The 23,435-nt window shown below is 36.6% G+C and overlaps 1 protein-coding gene across 5 annotated transcripts in view; it reads right to left on the reverse strand.

Moving 5' to 3' along the window:
• Positions 1 to 960: 960 nt before the first annotated feature.
• Gk (glycerol kinase) overlaps positions 961 to 23,435 on the reverse strand; it is a 72,057-nt gene continuing 49,582 nt past the window's right edge. For 4 of the 5 annotated variants that reach the window (XM_051142177.1, XM_051142178.1, XM_051142179.1 and 1 more), the window contains 8 exons: positions 12,813 to 12,891; positions 11,443 to 11,539; positions 10,163 to 10,247; positions 9,497 to 9,617; positions 9,240 to 9,383; positions 7,453 to 7,533; positions 2,970 to 3,056; positions 961 to 1,166 (listed from right to left, as the gene is read on the reverse strand). In XM_051142177.1, the coding sequence (XP_050998134.1) occupies positions 1,156 to 1,166; positions 2,970 to 3,056; positions 7,453 to 7,533; positions 9,240 to 9,383; positions 9,497 to 9,617; positions 10,163 to 10,247; positions 11,443 to 11,539; positions 12,813 to 12,891 (705 nt within the window). In that variant the 3' untranslated portion in view covers positions 961 to 1,155. The remainder of the gene's footprint in view (positions 1,167 to 2,969; positions 3,057 to 7,452; positions 7,534 to 9,239; positions 9,384 to 9,496; positions 9,618 to 10,162; positions 10,248 to 11,442; positions 11,540 to 12,812; positions 12,892 to 23,435) is intronic. The other variant, XM_051142180.1, reaches the window with a different exon arrangement.

Raw genomic sequence — 23,435 nt, forward strand, 5'->3', positions numbered from 1 at the left:
GAAAGATATTATTAGCTTTATTCACACATTCTTTTACTTGGCGTCTGATTCCTCAGTAGGATCTCAAATATGGAAAACATAAATTCAAAGGAAAAATTTCACTGGGCTAGTCCTCGTGCCTAAGAACAATATGTACTGTTCTATGCCATACTTGTGCTTCTTCCAGCTGAGAGAACTAAATGGTAGAGTATAAGAAATATAGTTGAAATCACAATATAGTACATTTTATTTGATTGATACTGAATATATACTTAAATTTCAAATGTTTGATTTTATAAGAAATAATTTCTTCTGGTAAATAATATGCATAACCGTTTCAAAAAATGTATACAGCTTGCCTACCCCCCCAATTTATATACATAGTAGTCCAGTTAAGACCAGCCCTCTTATAACTTACTGAATATAATGTGCTCTTAATTTATAAATGGGCTACTCTCTCAGTATATAAAATATATAAGCACATATGCTATACATACAGAATAAAAAATATAAACAGGAGAAATGAAAATAAGCAGAAAAAAAAGTGTTCTATCCTGTAAGATACAGACAGAAAGTCATGATAATTAGTGTGATGGTGTAAAACACCTGAAAATTTTCAATTTTGGCAAATGCTGTTCAAAAAATGTCCAAGCTATGAGAACAGCAAATCACTATCTAATAACTCCCTGGATATTTCCATTGAAATATTCAGTGATGTTGTTGTCTTCTAATATGTAGAAAATAAGACATCTGATCTGTTAAAAGCAAACAAGCACAAGGCCACTCATTTTGAAGAAGATGGTAACAACTTCTTCCTCAGACACGTGTAGAGAAGAGGATCAAATCCAGATCCAATAGTATATGAATATACTGGTGGCAGATTTCAATCGTCAGGATACGAATTCACCCTAGACCTTAGACAGAATAGCATAAGATATCATGAAAGTGGAGGGGGCAGCTCCAAAGGTAACTGGCCCTACCTTAACTGTCAATGTTAAACAACTACACTAAATGTTTCTGGAACATTCTTTCTGCTGCATTTTCTCTATTTCAAGCCATAGGTCTACTTGGAGGATCATGCAGCAAGTGGCTTATGAAAAAATTATAACACAGAATTGTCAGATTTCCTTATTACATAAAAAGCTTGCATCCTGGGAATCCATGAGGTGATATTATTTATGGGATACCTAAAGGGAGACAAAAACCATAAAAGTCAATAAGGCATATATGCATTTCAGGGGTTAGAACAATAAAGACTATTCAAATATTTAAGCTACAAACTCCATACTTTCTATATAACAAAATCCATTATTTCTATATAGTACATCATAGTTAAGGAGCAACAAATGTAACTGAGCCAACTCCAAGATAAGCAAATATTAGCACTATGATAACTGTTTGCTAAGGCAAACAATAGCTACTAAAATTGAATCTCAGCAGAGGTCACCAAAAAGAGAGCCTAAAGATGGCGGCCTGAAACCTACTACTTTTGATACTTAATATATCATTTAGCTTAGAGACACATTAGATGTCTCACTTTCTATAGAGTTGGAACTTTTCAAGCTAGTATAGTATCAAAAGAGAAACAAAATACCAACAAAATAAATGAAGGTTTTCAGCTCTTTTTTTTCCTTATCTTTTCTAGGTCATCATCATATAGCAAAAATACTCAGGATAATGAAAATGTGATGGAACATTTTCTAAAACAGTATCTTTGTAAAGTTAAATTAAGTTATCATGGCAATGTTCAGAGTTTTCAGGCAAACAGTTATCAGATATAGAAAGAGAACAAATATTTGCTAATTCTGTTATGTTTTCACAGAGAGAGAGCCTTTAGTATATTAGTATCAATACCGAAATAAGGTATTGTTAGTACCAAAGTGATTAAAAATTTTATCCTGAGTATGCTTGAATATGAAGAATACAGGAAAAGGCAATACAATCTAAGTTTAAATTCTTATGCAAATAGCTGTTTCTTGTTACTTAAAATATAATCTAATGTTCTAGTCATTTAAAAAGTTATTTTATATTAGATATGGCATTAAGTTGATGATGCCAATTTAAAGAAATGCATGTCAGCTTTCTGTAAACAGATGTTCCCTCAACATGAATTAAGTTCAAATTTTATATCTTAAACTGAGGTTGGACATCGCCATATTAAGCACAAGAATTAATATAGCTTTTTCTCTAAATATAAAGCTTGAAAAACAAAAGCTGTTTCACTTTCGTGAAAAGTATGGCAGGAACAAGTATTTAAGTATTTTTTAAACTTTGATGTAAAATTCTGAAGAAAAATTGAAGAATCGTCAGAAATAGAAATCGCTTCCAAAATGGCAATTATGTTTAATTAGTGCTGCTGGTGCTATGCATTTCATAACATGTGAAGCCATTATGTTTATATGAATATTCAGCAGAAACTAATGTGCAGAGAATATTTCCATTTTATTTCAACCTGAATTTATTTAAACGATAATTTAAAAGACTTCATAAAATGTTGTCTTTTCACTAAAAATAAAGTAACTGAGTATCCTTCCCAGTCTGAGAGTTTTTCAGAAAGTCAGCTAACAAGCTCTAGCCAAAATTCATGCAAGGGTGGATACAGAAGACAGACCAAGGACATTTTCAGAAGGCTCATAAAAGTATACATATTTAAAGCTAAGATGGTTAATGTCCAAATTACAGTAACTTTCATCAGTCATTCTGAAATTCCTTTCAGTTAAAAATTAGCATTTGCACTTTTTGCTTTTGCTTATTGCTGCAGCTGATAACAGCATGTAGTCCTTCAAAGAATCATCTGATAACATAGTCCTTAATTCTGTCTCCAGAGATGAATCGATACAACTAATGAGGCCTTCGATTGATACTCTGGGTTTTTAAACATAGGAAGAATGAAAAACACTAAAAGCTTTCTGCTGAGGTATAAATACATACATTCAAGCTACAAGTGGTCTAATTAGACTACAAGTGGTCTAATTTAAAGAGTAACTAACCTGAGATGTACCTTGCTCCGATTAACATTACCATGCTACTCACTATAAAAAAGCCCAAAGGCAGACTACAGAAGATACTAGGGTCACCTGTGGCCATCCAAGTAGAAGGGAATTCCAGTCAAGCAAACCAAAAGAGAGACACATAATTACAATATTTATGTTAAGAATCACATGATAGCAAAACAAGTAATAAAAATAGCATATTCATAAAAGCTAGCAGAGTTATGACTTCAAATCAAAAATATAATCAATATCAAGGCTAATGAAAGTTAATAAACAATACAGATAGCATGCCATAAGTAGCCAAGAACATAACACACATAGCCCAACATCAGCTTTCCACTGGCAGAGCCAAAGAGAGCTTATGGAGAGCTTTTTGGGAGGCTACTGGTTTAGGCTTTCTAGATTCTTCTCCCAATGATAGTTAAATGAGCAATGTCATTCACCCAAGAGTATATTAGAAAGGTTTTATTAATCTACTCTTTTTATATATAATTTTTACTGAATTTGTTCTTTGACAAGTCCATACATGTATAAAGTGCATTTTGATCATTGTAACCTCTAATAATCTAAAAATCTCTATAACCTGTCTGATTTCCCTTTTCCAATTTCAGGTCTGTTTTGTTTTAAACACTAATTTGGTCTTCTGTTTCAAAATAAACTTTGGTGTACAATGAAATAAATCTTGAGTACTGCTGAAACTAAAAGATATAACAAAACTAAATTTTATTAATTACTGGAAAAGATGATTATTTTTGTGACCCAAGTCCTCTTGGGGTCCTTTCTTTTTAAATCTACACATATCCTTCCCTTAAATTTATGTACCCATAGGCTGGAAAAAATGGCTCAGTAGGTTGAAGTGCTTTCTGTGCAAATCTGGCAAGCAGAGTTGGATTTCCAAAAGTCATGTAAAGGTGGAAGGAGAGAAAAAAATAGTTGTCCTTGACGTATACACATATATGTGCCTGAGCAGACACACTCCTCTATACACAATGTATCTAAACTATTTAGCACATTTTGAGTTGTTAAATATTGAACTGGGAGCTTTCTAGCTATACTTCCAGACCCTAGAATATAAGGTAATGCCCAAGCATTATGAAAATACAGCCATTATACAGGGCATCGTTCAAATATGCCAGATAAAGATTATTCTGGGTATATTTCATGCTATGAAGTCTGAAAATAGGGTTTTTTCTATTTTGGAAGAGGATTTTCTTCCTCTCACCATGTATTTCTTTCTCCCTTAGAAATTGGATTTTCAATAAAGAGTCTAATATACTAGTTTCCCTATTCTGTCACTCTTTGTTACTCTTTAAAGTACAGAACAAATTATTTTTATTTCCATATTTGTAGTGACCATATTTTAGTTTGATTTTAGGAAGGAAAATGTCTGGTTCTCTTAAAGAAAGCCATTGGTTGTAACTTAGAATAATTAAATTTTCTGATGTCTTTACAGTGAGTTCTAGTGTGAAAAGATCTAAGGATTGTGGCTAGGGGTGTAGAATGCACAAAGCTTGAATGTTCAATCCTCTAACAACAGAGAAACGGCAGGCAGATTTTCTAGAAGTTCATGGTCATCCCTTTACTATAAAGTGAATTTGAGGCTAATCTGAACTATAAGAGACCCTGTTTCAAAAGGCAGAACAAAAGAAAAAAATAACAAAAATATCTGTGGAGCACCTATCAATTGTGGTGGTACCTGTTTGATGTAACTATTTCCTTTTTAGTGAGATGGTCACATGTGTATGTTGCATAGGTATTAATATACATACACACACACATATATAAGAAATTTAAATTTTATTCATGATAATAATGTAGTGGCATAATATATTTAAAATAATCTGAGCTATTTTCAAAGTGTTTGGTGTGTTGTAAATCAAAAGCCAAGTCATTATAATTGGCTTGCTCTAAAAACCACCAAACTCCTGAGATGGACATGGTGGCTCACACCTATAATCCCAGAATCTGGAAGCTGAGGCAGGAGGATTATGATTCTAAGGCCACGTTGGGCTACATAGTAAGGTACTTTCTCAAGGATTAAAAATAATTTCTGGGTGTGGTGATGCACACCTTTAATCCCATTTAGCACTTGTAGACAGAGGGAGGCAAATCTCTGTGAGTTTAAGGCCAGCCTGGTCTATATATAATTATTATTATTATTATTTAAAATATAAAAATAAAAGCATTATCTCATAAGGTCATCTACAACATTAGAATATTAACATATGTGATTATATAATTCATATTAACTATATAATTATAGTTCATATTTAATATATTTTAAAATGTTTATAGTGTACTAAAAACTTTTATAAACAAAATAATATGTTTGCTTTAACACTGCCACACTCCTTTAGAAAGATATATTATCTTTTCCTTAAATTATGGTAAGATAAAGAGAATAAGTTTCAAGGCACTAATTCTGAGGTCTTTCTGGTTTTCTTAGGTTAAGGTTCTATCGGTATTGCTATTATCCATATACTTACACAGAATATAAATTGCCATTATATAGTTTATATTGTTTAAAGGAAGACATTTAGCAAAACCTTAAATGTTATTCTGAATTAATTGGACAGCTTAGCGATCCCCTAGACCCTACACACCTCCGTATTTTCATATAACTATTAAAATACTTTTAATCACTAGTATAACTTTAAAAAGAATAAAATTAAGAGATGGATCTGGCAGTGCAGACCTTAATACTGGTACGTGGGAGTGTGGCTCAGCAATCACTGAGCTCAAGAACTGGCTGGACTACAGAGAAGTTCAGGGGCATCCTGAGCAATGGAATGAAGCCCTACCTCAAGATAAAAAGTAAAAGGATGGCTAGACATAATGAAACCCATTACTCTGTGAGCTAATTTAAAAAAAAATGAAAAACTATTTAGAAACATGAAAGGAAGATCTGGGATATGGCACTTGCCTAATATGTGTGACCCTAGGTTTAATCTTTAGGATTGAAAAAAATTGAAATTCTCAATGAATGAAAATAAAGAGATGTAAACATTTAAGGTTGGGCATAGTGACATATATCTGTAATTCTAGAAGTGGAGGCAATGAGATCAGAAGCTCAAGCTTCTACACAATAAGTTTATGACCACATAAAACAAGGAGAGGAAAAACAACAACAAAAGAAATTCAATTGTTTGTTTTCTTTTACCATTTCTTCAAGTATTACAAATTCATTGACAATAAGGAACATAAATGGAAAATAATCTACTGCTTTTATGAAAAATCGAAGGTAACATTATATCTTTAAGAGATAGTAAAGAGAAATGTGTATGGAGATATAAAGTGTGGTGGAGGACAAAGGACGCCAGGATGGTTGTATCATTAACAAAAAAATCAGCTAGTCCAAGAGATCATATACCCAATTTCACATTGCAATTATATAGGGGAATAAGCAAAGAAATCAGAGTCCACATTTGTTATAGCGCACACAGTGTGCGAGAAGAGTAGTATTTGTGACTGAGAAAGTAATTGTCAAGGGTCTTAAGGTTGCAGTCATTGCAAAAATAATTTAATCCACCATTTCAGAAAAAGATGGTGCCTAGGATATCCATGAGACTTAACAAACAGATATTTTGAAAAGGAAAGAAAAAAATAAGATCAGTCTCAACCCCCAAAACATATTAAGTTTACTGAGGAGAAAAAAGGGACAATTTTAATTAGGAACATCCAGGACTAAAAACACGATCACAGTGAAGTAGAAATGTCTTGTAAAAGCCACAAGAATTAACAGTGGCTCTATACTCACTGTAGGCTTGGAAGTCATATAATCATTTATAAACTTTTCCCTAATAAAGTGTGCCATCATTCTATGTCATATCTTGAGTTTCTGTAAGGGCTATAATACTGTGTCATCAAATGCAGTCTACAGATATCTAAATTACTAAAGCTGAATACTTTCCTGCCTAAATGATTTGAAGACTAAAATTGCTCTTTATTTTCTGCTAACAGCATTTCTCAATTATAAAACTTCCAACTTACTATATATAGTTTACTTCCTCCTGTCTGGTTTCATTTACATTGCATCATGGCTTACTTCGCCTGAATGCTTTTTGTTAGTGTCTGAAACCAGATTTGGAAGTTAATATCCCTCTCAGTTGCTTCTAGTGATAAAGAAAGCCTCCCAAAAAGGTAGAAATGATCAGGGAGAGGGAAAATGAGCCTAGTTGATTTTTTTTCATTAAGAAAGGAACCAGAAATAATAATTTTTACTTTTGGAAAATTCAGTTATTCATTGACATGCCAGAAATAAATCAACAAGGAATGATATGGCAGGCTAGAGTGAAGGGACACTTATTAGCCTACAATTTCCATTTTGTGTTTTAGAAGTGTTTTCAAAACATGCAAAACTTTAGATATAGAGTAATCCTTTTCTTTAAAGCAGCCATACACTTAAATAAACTAACACACTAAGAAAAAATGTCCATTATAAAATAAAAAGTTTCAATAATGGCTAATAAAAGCAATTTACCACTTTCTGGAGACTGGGTTGTAACCCAGCCAATTGACTTCATCACAGCTTTCTTCCATGTGGAGTAACGGATTTCACTTTCTAGAATTAAAATGAGGAAAAAACCCTGTATGAGATGAAGTTTGCTGAGGTGGTCAAAGTACACTTGTGACTGACAACTTGGCATTCCTAACAAATCATTGCACACCCTGACCCCAGGTGCAGAGTGCAGAGTACACAGCTGGTAGGGACTGGCAGTGAGGGGAGGAGATCCATAGAACCTGGAGGAAAGTTTTATAAAGGCTAGGGGAGACTGGGAGACAGGCTCTCTGCTATGAAGGCAGGCCTATTCACAAGAAATGGTGGAGGAAAATCCTATTTGATTCGTTTTCTCTTCTTTTTGGGCGGTGGCGGTGGCATGGGGAGAGGTGAAGGAAAAACCAGAAATAATTTTGGTCCAGTTGAAGGTAATAGCAAATACTGATTGCTCACAAGATTCAAATCTTAACTGCCTCATCACCAACATCTTACAGGAGGGATTTTTATGGTCAAAATCTATAATTTAAAAATACACAAAAATGAACAATGATGCTGCCCCATTATAGATGCAGAATCCTGCATAGGACTACTTGCTTTTTTTTTTTTTTTTAATGCTGAGACAGTGTTTCACTGTGTAGCTCTGGTTGGCCTAGAACTTGCTATGTAGATAGGGCTGGCCTCCAACTCACAAGAAATCTGTCTGCCTGTTTCCCGAGTACTAGGATTAAAGGTGAGTGGACACCTTGTCTGACTTTTCCTTCTCACTTAAGACAAACAAATGCAGAGGAACTTTAATTTGGAACATGGCTGCTCTGGCAGGAGACCACATCTAAAGACCTTCTAGGTCTGTGTGATCTAGCTGGAATACAAATACACCTTTAATCCCAGGAGACAGAGGCAAGCCGATCTCCAAATTCAAGGACAGGCTGGTATAGAACAAATTACAGGTAAAGAAAAGCTTAGGTCCAGGCATGGTGGTACACGCTTTTAATCCCAGCACTCAGGAGACAAAGGCATACAGATTTCTGAGTTCTAGTCAGTTCTCTTCAGGCAGTTTGGTTGAGTCAGTGAGTTGAGAGGCAGTGGAGTTCATGGTGCTTCAGTTCGTGGAATTCAGAGGCAGTTTTAACTGGGAGAGTTTTACAGAGAGGGTGAAGAGAGAACCAGCTAGACACAGGTGAAGACAGAATGAACCAGAGAATGAGAAGGAGCTCGAAGATTAGAACAGATTAGTAGAGTTAATTTGAGGCCAAGCAGAGCTATTCAGTGAGAAACTGAGAGAAGCCAGGTTGAATCAGTCAGTTTGGAGAGGGGTTTGAGCCAGAATAGCTGAGTTGAAACAACCAGCCAGAGTTCAGAAAGAGCTAAAAAGGGTGAGCTTGTTCAGCAGTAAGTCTCAGAGGCTGAAAACATTCTAGGCCTAGATTAGATTGTACAGAGGCTAGAAGCTTCCAGGACTAGGTCTAGGTTAGCAGACAGAGGTAGTAAACCTCCAAGATGACAACTGCATCAGGCAAATAAGTTACTTTTACAAACAAACAAACACTTTAGGCTGACAAGCTATAGTTGAGAAAGTGGGAATGTTATTCTTCAAAACATTATAAATGAGACCCATTTCCCTCATTCATTCTTGCTTAGCAAAACCCCAATATACTTAGCAGCCAAATTATTTTGCTCTATAACTTATAAACAAATCAAAGGGTAAAAATTTCCTCACGTGGGGGCCATTTTCACTGTATTCCATTAAAAGTTTTATTCTTTAACTATACCTTCAGCATTGATCTGAGGTTCAAACCGCTCCATTGTGACAGCTGACAAATCCTCAGGTTCGAGACTCCAAACACCAACCCCCTCTGCTGCCCCCGCTGCCATGGCAGCTCCTAGGGCAGTTGTTTCAGGCATGGAGGGTTTCACTGAGAGGAGAGAACTATGTCAACAAGTTTGTAGTTATATATGCCTGAAGGATCAGTTCTCCCCAAGCCAACATTATTACTTCTGGGTTTAAAGGGAGTGAAGGGTCACTAACCTACTGGAATATATAGAATGTCTGCTTGTAGCTGCATAAGAATTTTATTGCTGGTCATTCCTCCATCTACCTGCAAATGACTGAGTGGAATTCCACAGTCGCGGTTCATGGCATCCAAAATCTTAAATAAATCAATGCAATTAGCATCATCAAACTACGTCACAGTAACATGTCTCAAAATAACAACCCTTCATATGCAATGCTGGATGTATTTCTCAAAGCCTGAAGAATGCTGTCGAGACATCTTACTCTGCTCTTCGAAGCCCTCCTTCATTTGCTTGCAATCAACTTTTTCTGGATTCATACTTCTGTACTCACCCTGCTAGTCAGCAAGCTAAGAAAGTCTATTTTGCATTTTTATTTCGTGTCTTGATGCCTACATTTGTGCTCTTTCCTCTGCCCAATGTGTATTACTGCACTAACCAGTCTTCTCTCCAATATAAAATAAAACCTCCAGTGGTTGGTGATAAAGGTGCTTATAAAATGATAGTTGGCTGCGGAGAGAGGGCACACTTGAATTTAGAGTAGTGTTTATGCCAGCTACATTTTTCAGTTGGGAACACTTTAGGTTTTTGATAACTTGCAGGCATAAACATATACTTAATATTTAATTTAAGAGTGACAAAAATGGATCAAGCACAAGAAAAATTGGCCTATATGCATTACCTCTCGGGTTTGGAAACAAACGGCTTCTAATGCAGCAAAAGCGATATGACATTTATTGGTGAACTGAGTGAGTCCACAGATGATCCTAAAAATACACACAGAGATTTTCAGACTAGAATGGTACAGACCACTGATTTTTTTTTTTTTTTTTTTTTTGCCTCCCCAACCTTTGACTCTTACAGTCTTTTTGTCCTCTCTCTTGTGATGGTCCCTCACCCTTTGAAGAGGGGATGTAAATAGCCCATTTAAAACTGAGCACTTAACTGACATTTATTTTCTATACTTTGGCTAATTGTGAGCCTCTGTTATATTAACTACCTCTTCTCTGATGAAGACTGAGAGCTGCACTAATCTATGGCTATAGAGAGCCTATGTAAATGAGTGCCCTGTCACTGAGCCACATCCCACCCCTGGCACTAAGCCATTGATCTTATGTCCCAAAGATATAGTGAATTCAAAGCTGGGCATGGTGGCATATGCCTTGATCCCAGTACTTAGGGAGGCAGAGGCAGGCAGACCTCTGTGAGTTAGAGGCCAGCCTGATCTACAATGGAGTCCAGGAAAGCCAAGGCTACACAGAGAAACCCTATCTGGAAAGCCAATCAACCAACCAGCCCAAAAAAAAAAAAGAGTAAATTCAATGTAGGCAGGAAAAGAAAACAGGATATATTCATTGAGTAGTTCAGAATGTCCTTATAGTCTTTATCCCTATATCCATGGGTGGAAGTACTTGTGATCTAACAGAATCAAATCACATTCATTTAGATGATAGTACTTTGATCTACAATGTGCAGATAAAAACAGACAGAAAATGATTAATTAGTTCTTAACTAATTTATTAAATAACCAAGACCCCCCCCCCAACATACACAATATTGTCAATGCTATTCATCTTTCATTACTGTTCTTAATTTTTATTAGCATATTAGTTAACCTAATGAGATTCATTGTGGCATTTCATACATCTATATAATGCTTTTGAGCATATTCAACCCATTACTCTTTTACTCCCAATAATCCCTTTCTCTTCCTACGTAGCCTCTCTTCTACGTTAATGTCTTCTATCATCATTTACTTTTCAATTAATACATACTATTCATATATATATATTAACAAAGTGCTGTGTGATGTTTGGAAATATGTATATAATGTGTCATGAGGCAGGTCTGTCACCTCATTCATTTTGATAAGATATATTTGAAATAGGAACATTCCATGTCCTCATTTCTAGCTGTTTTAAAACACGTAGTAAATTACTTGTAACTATAGAATATACTTACCCTCTTGCACTGGGCTCCCAATAAGGGGCATATAACCCTGAAAATGCTGGAACAAAGTAGCAGCCATAAGAAGTACCTACTTCTTTAGCAAGTTTTTCTAGTAATGAAAAGGAGAAAGAAAGGCAAAAAAAAAAAAAAAAAAAAAAAAAAAAAAAAAATCAAACCAAGATCTTACTTTGTTAAATAAACATATATACTTTCAAATTTAGATCAGCAGTTTTGATTTGTGGTTCATTAGTAGCAAAGTATTACTAATTACAGTAGAAGGCTAATGGTAACAAGAAAATTTCCCCTACATCGAATGCCCCCACACACTAACCTTAGCTGACCAAACAGCGGACCTGGATTCATTTCCTTTAGGGATCTTGGTTCATTTGCATATCAATGTTTGCAGTATATGTATATATTGTGAGAGTGTGCATGCATGTAAAGGCCAGAGGTTAACCTTGGGAGGGGTGTTTCTCTGGACATCCCCGTCTTGTTCATTAAGACAATGTCTCTCAGTGGCCCATAAGGGCTAGACCAATGTGCTGTCCAGCCCCAAGGATCCACTTGTCTGTGACTTCCTAGCCTGGGATTAGATGTGGAAGCCACACCTAATCCAATTTTTATGTAGATTCTGGGGGCCAAACTCAGATCTTTGTACTTGCACTGCATACAGCCACCGAATGATCTTCCCAGCACTATTTCCATGATTTTTAAGTTTCTTGACTAGAAGATAAGGTGGCTTCTCCTCTGTGCCTAACCAGAAATGCATTTCTCAAAGGCTTACCTTCAGGCAAAGTTAAACAAGTAAATATCTGAATTCAAACTAATTACCCATAGACTGGATATAGCCATATTAATACTTAATTTATAGGTACCAGAGTTTTAATGCTCACTCTAATCGAGAAATTAAAGCTCTTTTTCATCAGATAAATTGTTAACTACGCTGCTTTACCTGCAGACTCAGGCACTCACTGGTGTTCAGTTTTACACATGGGTAATTTTTATGCCCTCTCTTACAAGTTTATTAATAACTACCACAAATTATGTCCATTTATTATGTAATGAATCTTCATGAAACAGTCTTTTCTGGACAAATCAAATTTACAGAAAGGGTGCGCATAATTCATAGAGCAAGTTAGTAACAAGTAAATACTGACAGATTGCAGGGACAAAATATTAACTTTTTATTCTTTAGAGGTTTTTTCTTTTGAAACTGAGCCTCACTATGTAACTGTGGCTAGTCTGGAACTTGCTATGTAGACTAGGCTGGCCTGGAATTCACATAGACTCTACCTCTGCTTTCTGAGTATTGGAATTAAAGGCACACACCATAATGCCTGGCTTTCTTTAGACATTTTACCTCTTTACTAAGACACACTTACCAATTTCCTCTGAGGACTTAATAATTCCAAGGTTGTCTCTTAGCCAGCGGATTACAGCACCAGCTATAGCTACAGAACCCTATGGGGAGGAAAGGAATCAAAGATAGAATATATGTTGCCACTAGAGGGTATTCTCTATGGATGATACTTTGAAGTAGAAATCATTCGAACAATTCAATTTGGGGATCCCTAAAAATATGAAAAACTATGACTTGTAATACAAACAATTTTACCTAGACCATAGGATAGGGAAAGAAGTGAGGCGCAGCACACCCTTGAACCTATCCCAATAGATGACCATTCCATCTCTTGAGCAGTTTGAACTTTGTATAATTTGGTGAGCTTCTTAGGCATAGTGTCACCTATTGAAAAAAATCTTACACCATCCACAAAGCCACTGCAATGAGCCACACTAAAATTTAAGTATATTTTATAGAAAACATCAAACAAAAATCTAGCAAAGACACAAGTGATTATTCTTTGAAGTCAATCATGTGTCACAGGATTAGGGACTGGATTAGATTTGAGTATTTCCCCACACCCAGCCAGTCTCCAGGTGATTTAGAAGAGAGAAAGACGGGTGAAAACACAAAATTTTAGCCATATTTGAGTCCATGCTTTATTACTTAATTGCTATATGACCTCAGATAAATTATATATGCTTTCTGAGCTCCAATTTTAACCTACAGAATGATAGGTACTATTACAATACTTATCTAAACAAACTACCCTCTTATTATGAGACCACATGTCAAGGTTCTTACTAAACACAATAACCACTAGCTTCATTAATCTTTAATGGCAGTAGCATATACTATGATTACATGTATATGGAATGTCTGAGATCAGTAAATCCATAAAGAGAGGAAATAGATTAATGGCTACTTAGGTCTGAATGGGTCAGGGAGAGATGGCATAGGGTAGAGCTATGCCATGTAAGTGGGGTTTTTCTTTAGGGTTATGAAACATTCTGAAGTTGTGCTGTTGTTTGCAAAAATCTATGACTATACTAGAAACCACAGATTTGTAGACATGACAAAGGTAAATTTGGGGCTAGAATCGTACTTGGTAGAGTATTTTCCTAGCACATACAAAGCCCTAGTTCCTATTCCCAGCACCACAAAAAAAGAAAAAATGCAAAAAAAAATTAAAAAGAAGTTTTGGTGTATGAACTATAAACTGAACTATAATTGTTCAACAAGGCAATTATAAAAATATACTAGGCTGCCAGGTGCAGTGGCGCATGCCTGTAATCCCAGCACTTTGGAGGCAGAGGCAGGTAGATCTCTGTGAGGCCAAGGCCAGCCTGGTTTACAAAGTGAGTCTCGGATAGCCAGGGGAGTTACACAGAGAAACCCTGTCTCAAAATAACACACACACACACACACACACACACACACACACACACACACACGACCAAGGGTTTATCTGGCATGTTTAAGGTCCTGGGTTCAATTCCAAATCCTATAAAAATATAAACAACCAAACAGATCCTAAAGGCACAAAATGTATCAAAAACAATAATTAAGAATTCTAGTTTATTGCTCTGAAATTTCATTAATAAAATTACTTCTATTGAGTCATTCTACACCAAATAACAGATGATATTAAGTGTAGAAACTTGTTGAATTGAATGAATTTCAAATTGCCTTATGGGTAATCATGTTGCACATCTATAATTCTAGCATTTTAGAGATGGGGGGGAGAAGGATCAGGAGTTCAAGGTCATCCTGGGCCATGTAGTGAGTTAGAGGCCAGTTTGAGCTACATGAGATCCTTCCTTAAATTTAAAAACAAAATAACAACAAATAAGGGCTGGAGATATAGCTCAGAAATTGGGTACCGGCTGTTATGCCAGAGCACCCAGGTCGAAGACCCAGGAACCAGATGGCAGCTTGCAACCATCTGAACGCTAGTCCCAAGTGACCCAGCACCCTCTTCTGACCTCCTTGGGCACTGCAGACAGGTATGCAGGCAGAATAATCATAGCCATAAAATAAAAATAAAGTTTAAAAAAGTAAAACAAATCAACCATACACATTATACCATTTTGCTGTCATTTGCCAAAATGCAAGTGAATCTGAGAATATACTGATATATTCTACCAGTTTCTATAAGAAGTCACTGTTGGCTGGGCAGTGGTGGTGCACGCCTTTGATCTCAGGACTTGGGAGGCAGAGGCAGGTGGATCTCTGTGAATTCAAGGCCAGCTTGGTCCACAGAGTGAGTGAGTCCAGGACAGCCAAGGCTACATACAGAAACCCTGTCTTGAAAAACCAAATAAATAAATAAATAAATAATAAAGGAAGGGGAAAAATACTGCTTTTCCTTACACAGTAATTTTATATGCAGAATTATTCAGTAGTGGAATAAATAAAAATAAAATAAAATAGGTAAATTTAAAGTATATTTAATATAATACATTAATGTAATTATAAATATGTAATAAATATTAAAATCACTAAATTACTTTTATAGTATGAGCTTAAAATATATATTTAAAATATACTTCAAATTATTGTTGTTACATTATTATTATTATTATTATTATTATTATTATTATTGTTGTTGTTATTATGTATTCATACAGCCATGCTACAGTGTGAGTGTGGATTCAGAGGACCACTTTCCGGAGTTATGAGATGGCTCAGCAGGTAAAGGAGCTTGCCAGCGAGCCTGATAAGCACATGGCAGGAGGAGGGAATTGACTCTTCAAATCCCTACTCTGCTAGGGAGTGGCGGCACACACCTTTAATCCCAGCACTCAGGAGACAAGAGTGGGCAAATCTCTGAGTTGAAGTCCATCCTGGCTTATAGCCCAGGACAACCAGGGCTACACAGAACAACCCTGTTTCAAAAAGCCAAGGGGGGAAACAGCTCTCCTCTGATCTCTACATGTAATGCCATAAATCTCCTAAATAATAAATAAACAAATGTATTAAAATATAAAAGGAAGCAGCTGTGTGTGGTGGCACAAGCTTCTGATCCCAGTACTCGGGAGGGTGAAAGCTATACAATCATCCCCTCTCAGCTCCATCGTGAGTTTGAAGCTAACTTGGAGTACATGAGATTTTGTTGAAAAACAAACAATAGCAACAACGAACAGCAAAAAAGCAATTAAAGTGAAAGGGTAACATGGTTTTAGCAGAAGGAAAACCAAAGTTTTGGCTACAAGGTGACAACTACAGAGCATTATTTCAATTCAAGCAAAATGCTTTAAAGATTACAAAGTCACAGGGCCCATGAGATGACTCAGTATGTAAAGGCAGTGATTGGCCACCAAGCCTGCCTGAGCCAGCCCCCAGAATCCAGAGACTGAAGAAGACTGACTCCTCAAGTCTGTCCTCTGACTTCCATACCTATACTGTGGCATGTATGCTTAGAGCCACTCAATAAATAAAGACTTGGTTTTCAGGAGATATGGACTGTTTTCTTCTAATTGAAGAAACACAGTGAATAAACAACAATGAAAAGTAGCTAAAATGGGTATGTGAAACAAGGATAGAAGTTTGGTATATGGATAGAATATAAAGTATGATTTAGACTTTAAAGAATTTAGTAAAAATGTGATAATCCTCCTAATAGAAAAGAAAAAGCATGTAGGGATTGGAGCCGTGGTTGGTGGGTTAAGAGCATGTGCTGCTCTTCCAGGACCCATGTTCAGTTTCCAGCACCCACATCAGGTGGCTCACAACTACCTGTAATTCCAGTTCCAAGTGATCTAACCCCTATTCTGGCCTCTTTGAGCACGTCCAGCCACTCACACAGACATAAATAAAAGTAAATACATTCCTTAACGTGAATTTTAAAAAGACATGTGAGTTCAGAAGCAGTAAACAAAATACAGTATAACGCTCTGAAGCTGGACAGGAAAAGAACACAGAAGAAACCAAAATTGTCTACTCATCAAATTAGCACATATTGCATCCTAAATGCAAAGGTTCATTCATTGGTAAAGGTACATATAAGCATCTAAACATCAACAGGTGCACTTAAGAAAGCATCAGTAGAAAATGAGAGGGTATCTTAAAAGTCAAATGATTATAGAACCTGGTGCATGTATTATTTAAAAACTAACCGTGTGCCCACTCTGTGTATCTATTTCTGTCTTTCTGTCTTTGTCTCTCTCTGTGATTGGGGTGTATCCTCAATTTTTTTATTTTTTATTTGTGTGTGTGTGTGTGTGTGTGTGTGTGTGTGTGTGTGTGTGTGTGTGTGTGTGTGTGTAAAGACTCTTGCCGAGGTGTGGGACTCACCAGTTACACCAGGCTGGGTTTGCTGGCCAGTGAGCCCTACAACTCCACTTTTCTCTGCCAAGTATAAATCACAATGCTCAATTGTTTTTCACGTGGGTTCTAAGGATCAAACTCAGGTCCTCATGCTTATACAGAAAGCACCTTTAAGACTGATACCCTTCTCCCCACAAAATGTACATTACAAAAGTCCATAAAAGGTTTATTTGTGGCATATATTCAGTCTTATTGACATAGCTTTCATAATTCCTAATGTTCATACTATTTTATGATTCCTTGCTACAATAGAACCAATGACTTGCTTCTAATCAAAGGTGGCAGCGTTATGCAAAGATTGTGAGTATGTGACAGCAGACCAATGCTCTTGTCTGCTGGGCACTCCCTTTCTCCTTTATTCTTTGAGGATACTGAGGGCCATGTTGAGAAGCCATAGTCAGCAAGGAGCTATACATGGCCTCCAGAAGCATCTAGTAGTTTCCAGATGACAGCTAGAAAGAAATTGAGTCCCTTTGTATGAGAAGGAACTAGATTCTGCCAAAAGCTTTTATTGGGCTGAAAGCAGATGGAATGCCAGATAAGCCCATGGCCTCAGCCTACACCTAACTATAGCCTTTTGAGATGCCAACTAGAGTACCCAGCACTGAGAGGTGACAAATGAGCAATATTTTAAGTCATTCAACCTTGTGCTAATATTATTTTATTTCAAATAACTGGCTACTACAGAAGCTCCCACCTAAACTTGCACAAGTATAAAAAAAAAAACCTCTAAAAATAGTAACATGGTAATCATAAATCACACCAATGTAGAGGTGGGTCAAGGGACAATTGAAGATACTGGCAGAATATAGACAAGCCTCTAATGCTTATACTTAAAAGGAGAAAAATACAGCTTAACATAGGATTTAGTATTGTCTATACTCTTTTAACACGCATTTAGGATAAAGGGGTGGACAAAACAAACAGTAGTTTGGCCTCTGAAAGCCTATGATGGTGGTCAGCAAGTACTCTCATAAGCTGTCCTCTAAACACACACACACACACACACACACACACACACACACACACACACACACACACACACAAAATTATTTTTTAAATTTTTTTCTTGTTGAGTATTTTTTAAAATTTTTTATTAATTTGTTCTTGTTACATCTCAATTGTAATCTCATCCCTTGTACCCTCCCATTCTTCCCTCCCTCCCATTTTCCCCTTATTCCCCTCCCCTATGACTGTACCTGAGGGGGGGACTTCCTCCCCCTTTACATGCTCATAGGGTATCAAGTCTCTTCTTGGTAACCTGATATCCTTCCTCTGAGTGCCACCAGGTCTCCCCCTCCAGGGGACATGATCAAATATGAGGCACCAAAGTTACACACACACACATTTTAAAAAGGCCTATGTCCTAATAAGAAAATACAGAACGTGCAAGTCTCAAGCCCTAACTTGGGTCAAGTTCATGACCATATTACAGGCCCCCAAAAGGAGGTTTGTTTTATGAACCAATACTTAGAAAAAGAAGCGGAACAAGGAAAAGGAAAACATGGCTTCAGGAAGTTAGTGTCCTCTGACTGATGACAGAGGGAAGACAGACCACATAACTGCCCTACTTTGTTTTAGTTTCTTCCATCCTGGAGAAACACTTTCCAAACAGAACTGGCAGGACAAATTAAAATAGCTTATATGAGACTACAGTTTCAGAATAACATGACGATCATGTGCCCAAGCTGCTTTTCACATAAGATGAAGTGAGAACTCGGAGATTTAAAAATATTAAGCCTAGAATCACCTGCCCACAGCCTGAGAGAAAAAGAAAAAAAAATTCCCTCGGCAATGAAGATGCTTACATAAATGTAGTCAGTCTTCACTTTTAAAATGTTTGTTTTAAGTACAGAGGATAAGAGAGGAAATAAATAGGGAAATACACACTGACTTAAGTCCAAAGTTACATTCAAGTAGACAAAACTGGAAATGTGCAGTATAGTTAGAATGCAGCTGCAGGAATGATGGCTTCTGATTTCTTTCTCTGTGTCAAGACATAAGAGTGGCTGCCAGAAACTGCTTCCTCTAGAGGAAATGCATCCAAAATGCTTTGTGCAAGACAGGGAATACAATCAGGCTCAATGCATGAAACCAGAGGTTTAGGTCGAGCTCTGTTTGTGTAGGGGTGTAGAAAAATAAGCACCTGTTAACTTACTAAGTAAGGCTATGGCATAATGGAAGAAGAGACTAGTAATAAAAAATATTAAATTCATGAAGAAATCCATAGTTAAAATTTCAGCCACAAAACTTACCATTTGGAATAGAATTCATTTTCAGTCTGACAAAGACCATAAAAGTAAGTGCTAAAAAATCTGAGGAGATAAATTAGGGCATGACTTCCAATAGAAACAACCACCACAACAAATCCAGATATGGTGTCACACCTTATAATCCATGGATTTAGGAGGCTTAAGTGGGAAGCTGCCAAGTTTGAGTCCAGCTGGGAATACACAGTGAGGCCCTTTCTCAAACAAACATGAAACTATGAATCAAGGGAAAAAAGAAACAAAATGAGCTAGATATGAAAAACAAACAACAATTAACTAAAAATATTAAATGAAATAAAAGGGATAAAGTCTAGAGCACACAGATATGAATACATTAGTGACCTGCTGCATTGCTGTTGGCTAGAACTCACTACCCTCCTGTGACAAAGTGTCACCAATATGTACTCAGAGACAACACACGCAATCTATGGCCTAGAGATTGGGGAATGGGAAGACACAAGTGAGGGGATAACAATCGGATAGACGCTGAATAAATTATAAGAAAAAAGAAAAAGTATGAACATACATGTGTATATGTGTGTATCATACATATGTGTGTGTATCAGAAGTCATATATAAAAATTTTATAGCTCCACTTTTTATAATATGCAGACACCAACGCCAATTCATATACAATGTATAAAAATGTATATACTATGCTGAAGCAATGAGAAAAAGTAAAGAATAAGCTATCACAAAAGATATGGGTAAATTTCATAAGGATAATGCTGAGTGAAAGAGGCCAGACCAAAGAATGCAGGACTCAGATTCAAATGCACATGCTCAAGTGCTTTTATTTTCCCCACCTATTCTAACATCTAAGCTATCACCATCATGTGTTTAAGAGTACAGATCTAGAACTATAAAGTTACAGTCTGTAACTTTTAAATAAACTCAAATACACAATCCATTACAGTCTTAGAACTATAAATAAAAATAGGAAATGATTATGCTAAAAATTAGGACACTGTTCACCTCAGAGAACAGGGAAGCAACTGACTATGGGTACCATAAAGGGGCTCCTGGTGGTTGGTAGTATTCTGCTACATGACCTGAGCAGTGATTAATTACATCATATTCTCTTTGTAATTACTTGATTAGATATATATGGTATACTTGATTCGATGTTCATATTTTATTATTTAAAGCAATTTTTATATTTAAATCTATTTTATCATATTCTTTCTCTCTCTAAAACCATATTTTTTGAGATCTATTTTTTATGTGTATCAGTGTTTGACCTGCCTACTGTACTCTTGGAGGCCAGAGGAAGATGTCAGATTCCCTGGGACTGGAGTTACAGAAGGGGTAAGACCTACCATGTGGGTGATGGAAATACTGGATGCTCTGAAAAAAATGCTCTTAACTGCTAAGCCATCTCTTCACCCCTAATTCATTTTTCTTCAGGTGTCTAATTTATTGTTGTTATTATTATTGTTGTTGTTATTATTTTGGATTTTCAAAGATTTCTCTGTGTGTGTGTAGCTTTGGCTGCCCTAGACTTGCTTTGTAGACCAGGCTGGTCTTGAACTCACAGTGATCTGCCTGCCTTTGCCTCACTAAGTGCTAGGATTAAAGGTGTGTGCCACCATACCTAACTTCTTACAGTGTCCTAAACACTTCACAATGCAAAACAGCAAATGGATTGTGTATTTAAGCTTATTTTAAAGAAAGAATTTGGAAATAGATGGTAGATACTGAGTCATTCACCAGGGATGCAGCACAGAAAAACAAAGAGATTAATATATATAAAGAAGGGCAGTTGAAGAGACATGAAGGATGGGTTCAAAGGTTCCAACATGCATCCAATAGCAAGTCCAGAAGAAGATGCAAATAATGGTAGGCATAATATCTGAAGAGATAACTGCTGAGCATTTTCCAGATCTGATGACAGACTGGGATCCAAGTACCTAACAGGACAAATAAAATTAAATCCAAACCTAGATACAGCACAGCAAAACTAGAGAACACCAATGATAAAGAGATAGTGTTAGATACTCTCAGGCAATAAAAGAAATTATGTGCAAAGGAACTACATTTAAACTGCCAGCAGAGGTCTCATTAGCACCAAAGGCTAGCTGTGGAGTTCCAGCACTCAGCAGGCACAAGAAGAAAGCTTTCTCTGGCCAGTCTGAGTTGCATAGCAAGACCATGTCTCAAACAATGAAAAATACCATAAGGGATGTGGGAAAAAATGCTACTCTAGAAATATGTACTTATCCCAAATGAGGACAAAATAAATTTAAAGCCTACATTCTTCCTAAAAGACTTACAAAAGGATGACCCATCATCAAGAACAACAGCAACAAATGAGAATGGGGATATAAAAGGTATGGGACCAAAGAAAAGATACTGGGGGTGGGGATGGTGGCAAATACACATAATGCTAGCATCCGGCAGGCTGAGACAAGTACACTGAAGGCCAGGTTGGGATACACAGCAAGAGTAAGCCTCAAATCAGTGATACTGGATACAGGAATGTATACAATGAGTCAATCGGTATTACATACTCGCCACTGCAAGGAAAAGAATCAATATTGTTAAAGGAAAAAGGGGAAATGAAAGCTTTCAACAACAGAATTGAACATGGCTGGCGAGTCTCTTGAAATAAGGTATTTTGGGGCCTCGTCATAGTTGGGAGATAAAAATATTAAACATATACTCTTTTAGAAAACTATTTAGTTAAATAATAATTTTTACATGTAAAAGAAAAGAATCACTAAACTGAAATAAAAAATAATCCAATCTGTGCTATGCTCAACTCAACAGGAGAATGAAGGAAGGCTCAAAGAACTGGCCATGGAAGCTCACATCTATGAGGCGGGAGGGCATTCCAGGCTGTACAGGGACATCCTATCCCAGGAATCAAAAACAAAAAAGGGGGCAGGGAATTAAAACGGTGAAGACAGGAAGCTACAGTTTCAGTGTATACATCTACCAAGTTTTCTCAATCTAGCATTATTCCTCTTTTTTAGTTTGTTTAGATTTCTTAAAATGTTTTAACTGAACAAAAAAGTTTAAGAACAGATAGAAAGGGAGTGGCAATCCTATTTCCTAATATTTAACAATTTGGTTTTTATGGAGGGTTTGTGTACTCATTGTGGCAAATGAAAAGTATTTTAGACAATAGCAGAATAGCCCTGGATAACTATCTTGAAAATAGAGAAATAAAGCCCTGGATTAGATTAATCGAAATGTTTTGTACTAATACACAATGGAACAGGCTTGGTTTGAGAAAGGATATTTTGGCATATGCTCTAAGAACCAACAGTATAAAGAAGGTATTAGACTAAAATAACTTCTTGGGCCAGATTAGCAGAAGAATGCTTATGGTGAGAGAGGCCCAAATCACACTGTTGAGTACATGCTAGATTACCTGGAGACATCATTTTCTCTCTAGAAAGACTGGTGATTTGAAATGGGAGCTTAGAACTATCAAGCATATGAGTGATGCCTGGGCATCCGGGCAGTTTCAACTGGATGAGGAAGACGCAGACAAACTGAAAGCTGCCTCCTAGCAGTTGGAGACATAAGAGATGACCTAGACCCGTTGCTGGGTGTGGTGGCACATGCGTATAATCCCATCATTCAGGAAGTAAAGGCAGGAGGAGCACAAGTTACTCATCCTTTGCTACATAGCAACGTTGAGGCCTGCTTGAGGCACACAAGACACTGCCTCAAATTAAAAACAAATTTACAAACAAACAAAAACCTACTTGTAATTCTTTCTTGAAAGACAAGCTGGGAGGGAGGCTATTATTGACAAGGAGATGAGAGAAAGATTTCATACTGAATGAGAAGACAGCATGACCCCTCCCCTTTTGAGGCCTTTTCTAATCTAAAGTTAACTAACATTCTGTCTCTCATGGAAGGCAAAACAAAGCATATTAATACTGCCAAGCTGCTGCTACAATTCAAGTAACTCCCAAAACATCTCTTTTTTTAATGTGAGCAATGCTATCCTGAACATTCTTCAAAGTGGAGAATAAAGGAGAAAAGGGGCTCATGGGATTTTTAAATTCTGAGAAGTGGTAAGATATGTTTAATATACAGCTGCCTTTGTG

Source organism: Acomys russatus, chromosome X (genome assembly GCF_903995435.1).
Source record: "Acomys russatus chromosome X, mAcoRus1.1, whole genome shotgun sequence".
Lineage (NCBI taxonomy): Eukaryota > Metazoa > Chordata > Mammalia > Rodentia > Muridae > Acomys > Acomys russatus.